The 7223-nt window shown below is 27.3% G+C and overlaps 1 protein-coding gene across 3 annotated transcripts in view; it reads left to right on the top strand.

The window, feature by feature from the left end:
* Positions 1–5816, top strand: part of LOC100162901 (kelch-like protein 2) — a 7589-nt gene extending 1773 nt beyond the window's left edge. The window contains exons 2-12 of one of the 3 annotated variants that reach the window (XM_029492510.1): positions 2252–2394; positions 2465–2466; positions 2584–2693; positions 2768–2943; positions 3023–3119; positions 3230–3386; positions 3464–3567; positions 3628–3930; positions 4007–4150; positions 5238–5490; positions 5580–5816. In XM_029492510.1, the coding sequence (XP_029348370.1) occupies positions 2285–2394; positions 2465–2466; positions 2584–2693; positions 2768–2943; positions 3023–3119; positions 3230–3386; positions 3464–3567; positions 3628–3930; positions 4007–4150; positions 5238–5490; positions 5580–5767 (1644 nt within the window). In that variant the 5' untranslated portion in view covers positions 2252–2284 and the 3' untranslated portion in view covers positions 5768–5816. Of the gene's footprint in view, positions 1–2251; positions 2395–2464; positions 2694–2767; positions 2944–3022; positions 3120–3229; positions 3387–3463; positions 3568–3627; positions 3931–4006; positions 4151–5237; positions 5491–5579 lie in introns of those variants that run through there. The other 2 variants (XM_008183002.3, XM_029492512.1) reach the window with 2 other exon arrangements.
* Positions 5817–7223: the final 1407 nt, after the last annotated feature.

Below are 7223 nucleotides of genomic sequence, written 5' to 3'. Positions count from 1 at the left end.
AATAGGTTCGATGTCCAATTTTTTCGAAAATCGTTTTTTGCATACAATATATTAAGTTTAATTTTCAAGTTTCCAATATTATTATTTTTTTTTCTCTATGAATGTCAATAAAACTTTATTTTTTGAGTAAAAATGCTTGAAAATTTAATACAGGGCTCCTACTATATTTTTACGGTGATATTTGAAAAATATTAAAAATCCTTAGTCACAGTTTTTTTTTTATTAGCATTTAAAGTTCAAAAATTTACAAAATATGTAAAAATCACGAAAATTAGTAAATTATTTTGGGTTATAAATTCGTAAAAATTTTTCTTTTTAAATCTATGATTTGATCAAAAAAAAAAGTCCACAAGAAAGTCAAATTAAATTCTTATGAGCGTTTGAAATTCATATTTTTACAACATTTGATATTCGCTTGATTTCTCAAGTGACGATTTTCTTATTTTATTGTAATTAAAAAAGGAATGACTGTAGATATTTGAAAATTTCACTGAATGTTAATATTTTCATTTTTTATACACCATAAAATTTTCAAAATATTTTGACTCTTTTTGAGCTGTTTACGGACATTCTCAGTTTTCAATTTTTATATTTTTTTTTTTATGAATATCAATAAATTTTTATCTGTTGGGCCAAAATTTTAAAAATTTAATTCAAGACTCCTGATATATTGTTACAATAGCAGTTGAAAAATATTAAATATACATAGACACAATTTTTTTTTATAAGCATTTAAAGATCGAATTTTGACAAATTTATAATTGAATAATTATTTTGTAGATAAAAATGTATGAAATGTCAATTTTTATATCTAAAGATTCAAAATTTAAAACAAGATTCCACGTAAGTAGTTAATTCTGTTACCGAAAATTCTAAGAAATACATAAAGTCAGTTTATTTTAATAGTCACTTTAAGTTCAAATTTGGACGAAATTACATTTTAAAAAACCTGGAATAACTATTTTAGTTATTTTGTTGTGATTGTAACGATTGTATAATATTATTTGTGGGTACTTGAAACTTTTAAAATATACTATTATATATTTATGATAGTATCACTGTTTGTTGTTGATGTATAACGCGTTATAAGTACTTAATGGATATTGTGATATGATTGATTTGGAATTTATTATAGGTACCTTCCTATTATAGGTCAATTCTTTTTTAATACCATAGATAAGTATATTATACTATGTCTCATACCTAGACTGACATAACGTCTCCGCTCAGAATCGTTTTTCTTATACAATGATATTATATCATTGAATTCAAAATTAATACCATCCATTATACAGTGACACACTTGTAACCTACTGTACAGCAGAGCGACATCTACTTGCCCACCTATTGTTTTAATGATCTGTTAATACTTATTAACAATGATGTGATAATTTGATATTATTTATTAGTTATTGGATTAGCGGGGTTATAAATCATAATGTAGTCTCGATCTGCAATATAATTAAAATAATAAAATTAGGTAGGTAGATTAGGTAAGTAATTTAATTATCTATTCGCTCAAATGTTTAATAATTGTTTTCAATTAAACATTGAAATAATGTATAACAAATTTCATCACAAATATTAATGTTTCATGTGTCGGTAATTCTGATAAGAAGTAAAAATATAGTAAGAAATTACAAAAAAAAAGTTCTATGTTATCATATCATTTAGTTGGAAGAATGAAAAAGAAAAGAACTTTTTTCTTCTTAATAATATACACTTTTTGTTCCAGTGTTTTGATTTTTATAAAATGTGTGGATATCTAAACTTAATATTACTTAATATTCACAATGTATCTGATAATAATTGAATTTATGTATTCATTAAAATTATGGTTATATTCATAAGATAATAATATGAAAAGAGATATTGGGTATTAAAGTTAATAACCACTATGCTGAACAATTGAATATTGTAAATTAGAACCTTTTCATTCTCAACCCCCAAATAGTCGGTTATCAATCTAAATTATTGTTATATCATGGGTACGAATCACCGATTATTAGTGGTTATATTATATTATTATAAATATTATCGTGCCCGAGTGAGCAAATCACCGCGAGTCTATAGGTACGTGTCTATGAAGGCTGACAGACGTGTTCAATCAGAATCCATTTTCGTTTACAATTATCTTATATAATTGAATTACACACAATTCCGATATGACTTGATTTCATAGACAATAATTATTATTTATTACTGATTTTTATCGATGCTTTTAATTGAATTTAAAATGCCCTTTTTTTAGTCTTCAAATCCTGGGCTTGATATTCAATTCACAATGCAAAGTATAAAGCAAATACCAGAATCCAGTATATGTGATCCAGCGAAATACGAATATAAAAAATCGTCTTATTCGGAGGTATATGAAGTACTACAATCCTTACGCAAGTAAGTAGTAAGCCTGGAGTGAGTGACTTACACTGACAGATAAATATTAAAAACCAATTTTTTTCTTTAGTGGTGAGGTTTTTTGTGATATTAAACTTGAAACAGATGATAAAAAAATAATATTTGCACATAAAGTGGTTTTAGCATCGGCTAGTCCATATTTTCATGCAATGTTCACAAATTTTGCAGAAAGGAACCATGATCTTGTTGTTATGAAAAAATTAGATTTCACCGCTTTACAACTGTTAGTAGACTTTATTTATTCTGGGAAAATCTCGGTCACTGAAGAAAGCGCCCAGGTAATATAAGATAAAGTTTGATTTTATTATAGAAAAAAAAAAAAACATTAAAATTCTTCATTTTTTCTTTCTAGGCATTATTACAAGCTGCAAATCTCTTGCAGTTAGAAGAAGTAAAAGAGGCATGCTGTCATTTTTTACAGACACAACTATGCACTACTAACTGTATTGGTATATACGCTATAGCTGATTTACATAGCTGTACGAAATTGTTAGCAAGTTCAGAATTATATATTCAACAGCACTTTTCGTACGAAATATAATTTATTATTGTGATTTTATAAGGACGTTTTATTTAATAATTAATATTGTTATATTTTGATTCTCAGAGAAGTTTTTGGTGATGACGAATTTCTATCCTTATCATCCGAACAAGTTGTTAAGTTTATTTCCAGTGATAAACTTATAGTTCCATCTGAAGAAAAAGTAGGCACACTAAATTTGATTATTGTAATACTTTAGTATTGGGAAAAGAAAAATTCAATAATCTACTTATATATATTTATTCTAATTATAAAGTTTATTTATTATTTTAGGTATTCGAATGTGTTATTCGTTGGGTAAGCCATGAATCGGGTTTAAGAAAATGTAGTTTATCCCAATTAATGGAACACGTACGTTTACCATTAACATCAAAAAATTACATATTAAAAACAGTAGTTGAGGAACCTCTTATTAAGAATTGTCTTAAATGTAAGTTTTCTATATATATTATATATATATATGCTTTAACTTTGAATCAATTTATACTTTAAATAATAATTTTTAAGGTAAAGATTACATAAATGAGGCATTAAATTTTCATAATAATATACTCAAGTCAGAAGAGCTTATTTCACAAAACATTCGGAAGAAACCCAGATATGGAGATAAAGTATGATTCTGTTATAATTTATTAATCTTTCCAATATATTTAATTATTTAATTATAACAGGTTATATTAGCTGTTGGTGGAATTGAGACTGAATTAAGTAAGCGTACAGAATGGTACGATCCAAAAACGGACCGATGGCATTATGGACCAGAAATGATTACAAGTCGTGGAAGAGCTGGTCTAGCCGTAGTGAAAGATAATTTAGTGTTTGCTGTGGGTGGTTTTGATGATGATGTTGAATCTCTTCGGTCTGTCGATGTCCTAGATTTATCTTCTGAATCACCCTGTTGGAAACCAAGTGTTGGCATGTTAGTTGAACGAGATATTTTAGGAGTTGGTGTTATCAATAATTACCTATATGCCGTAAGTAATGTTGAATTATAATTTATTAGTTTTTTCGTTATTTCTGTTATACAATAAATCATATAATTAATTTAAGGTCGGTGGACATAATGATAGTGATGGTACATTAGATACTGCAGAAGTTTTTGATTACGATACTCAAGAATGGAGTTTCATAACAAGTATGTCTACTATAAGATATGACTTTGGGGTCGGAGTCCTGAATAATCTTTTATACGCGGTATACTAATTATTTAATTATTTTAAATTTTAACACATTTGTAATAGTAATAATTGTAATTGGAATAAAAAAATTCCCCCGTCGGAGAACCACGGAATATATCCCCACCATAAGACATTTCGATAATTTAAAATTAACAAAGAAAAATGTTATACAAATATGATATTGTACATTTGATTATACAGTTGCTTAATTCAATGATATAATAATTACTTGGGAACTGATTTAATTTCAATGACCAACAAACCTATCTAGAAGTAAAAAAGCTGAATTATACTATCTTTGCTTACCACCGCGCCGGTATTTTTTTTTTATGATTTTTAATATTTTATATACATATTTGTTACAATAATTAATAACTGTGATTGAAATAAAAATATTCGCCTGAGGAAAAATCAGGGAATATAATATTCACAAAATAAAATATATAGATAAGTTAAGATTTTAAATAATAATAATATTATATAATATATTATATTATTTGTTTATATGCCTACTAAATTTAATGATTTAATAATTTCATCAGAGACTGATTCATTTTCATTGATAGACACACTGTTGTACCTACTGTTGTACGGGACGGAATGAGCCTTCTTTAGGCCACGAAGCCCGGTCACAAAATTACTTCGATTCTCATACCCGCTGTTTATGAGTTGATTCCCGAGATTTACTTTATGTATTAGTTGATTCCCCCATTTTTGTATATCACTTTATCAGTAATATGATAAATGTATATGAGTATATGACAATATGTTGAACGAACACTTCAGCCTAGTAGCGTTACCTAGGAGACATCAAGAGGAGGTTGGCTGAGAATTCTCTCAATAATTTTCTTCTTTTTAGGTTTTTTCTTAATATTTTGAAAATTATCATGAATGCCATACAAATTTTTATTTTGAATAATTCTGGTATTCATTGCCATAGTTTGTAAAAAAGTAAGTAACAGTATAAAAAAATGTACGTAATTTTTGTGATTAAAAATAATAATATTGCATTTCTTCAACTTTTCATTAAAAACGCTATGCAATAATATTGTATTTTAGGATTTTCTTTCAACTCCGCAATTTGTATTAATTCAACTTTGTAGGTAGGAGGACTTGGTCAATCATCACAGGCTTTAGACACTGTTGAATGTTATGATCCCAATCTTGATACATGGACACCAGCCTCAATAATGTGTGTACATCGCAGAGGTGCTGGTGTAGGAGTTTTAGACGGTGTACTGTATGCTGTAGGTGGTCATGATGGATTTAACTACCTGAGAAGTGTTGAAACGTACACACCAAATACAGGCGTTTGGACTTCTATTGGAGAGATGAGTTTACCTCGACGACATGCAGGTAACTTCTCATAGAATAATTCTAAGTTATTTTATGACATTTTTTTTTTTTAAATATTATACTGAATTTAAGTTCAATTTTCAATATAGGAGTAGTTGCATTAGACGGTTTATTGTACGTCGTCGGTGGAGATGACGAAACTTCTAATTTGGATGCTGTAGAATGTTATAACCCAAAAACTAATACCTGGACCATGGTCACTGCATCAATGAATGATAAACGGATTTCAGTAGGAGTAGTAGTCATTAATAGGCCACAACATTTTAAAACTTGTTAGCATTCATGATTTTTTTTTTGATACAATAAATAAATGTTTTCTTCTTTTATATTATAATATCTTGGTAAATTTTCCATTTATTTTATAATTATTATTGAATGTTACATCAAAAGGTTTTCGTATTATATTGGTCTTTATAACAAAAATGTTAAGAAGATGATTTGTACTTACGTAGTTAAAAATTTATAGTATGTTCATTTTCTATTTAAATTATCCATTGCTAAGTATTGAACATTTAAATTTAGGTTTAGCATATTAAGTAGTTAATACTGTAAGAAAAATTATAGATTTATATTCCTAAACACATTTGTCTTTAGAGATATTTTTAGTTCAAATTTTGGATGAAATCAGATAGGTATTTAAACGGAGAATAATCTTAGTTAATTTGATTTAATTTAAGAATAATATTTGAGGATACTTGGAATTTTTAAAGCATATTATAATTTATTTATAATGAAATTTCCAAATGCAATGTTTTCGTCAATATTTAATCCAACCAACAGTATAGTAATAGTACAATAAATTACCATAATATAATAATAATTTCAAATGACATCTCTCCTAATTTGTGAATTATTTAGTAGATAATTTTTTTGAATTTGTTAATATTGGTACCAACAAATTAAAAACACCAAAAATTACTAGTTCTTAAAATTATTATACAAACATTTAAAATAGATGCAACATTAAATCTTGTCAGTGGCGTATAAAGAGGAGGGTTAGAAGTTAACTTTTAGAAAATTGGATCAAGGTGGTACTTTAGAAAGGTCATTTTTCGATTTTCTCAATAATTATTTAATGCCAGAGGAAAAGCCACCGACAAATTACGAAAAACCACTAAAAATGGGATTTTAATTTCTAACGCTTTGTTTATCACTATAAAAACGAATAAAAACTAATAATACCTATTATAATATAAATTCAACTTACAGAATATAAGAAATAATAAAAAATATCCAGACTGACAAACCATCTCCGCTGAGAATCGTTTTTCTTATACAATGATATTATATCATTGAATTAAAGTTTAACACAATCCTTTATACATTGACCCACTTGTAAGTTGTAACCTACTGTACAGCAGAGCAACATCCACTCGCCCACTTTATTTTTTTTTTAATGGTACATCGGGGAGTTGTGTAAACGACACACACGTATTAGGAGCACAGGTTTCGAATAAAGATGAACAAACTGAACAATAATACATCATTGGACCAAGAACACACATCACAGCAACACGGTCTTAACCTCACAGAACACCCCGCAGTGTACTTAAAAATAATAAATAAAATCCGTAAATGACTCTTTTTCAAAGCAAACTTTTAAGTCACTTGGAAAAACGAGAATCAACAGACGTAGTGGAGCTTTTTTAAAGTCTTTACTTCCTGAAGTAAAACAATTAAGTGATGGTAAAAAATTAAAATTTAAATGGTGCGTACTTAATTTTTTTCAAAAA

The sequence above is a fragment of the Acyrthosiphon pisum genome, unplaced genomic scaffold (genome assembly GCF_005508785.2).
Source record: "Acyrthosiphon pisum isolate AL4f unplaced genomic scaffold, pea_aphid_22Mar2018_4r6ur Scaffold_21606;HRSCAF=24394, whole genome shotgun sequence".
Lineage (NCBI taxonomy): Eukaryota > Metazoa > Arthropoda > Insecta > Hemiptera > Aphididae > Acyrthosiphon > Acyrthosiphon pisum.
Note: the sequence above shows the minus strand (reverse complement) of the source record. Positions and strands in the feature narration are given on the sequence as shown.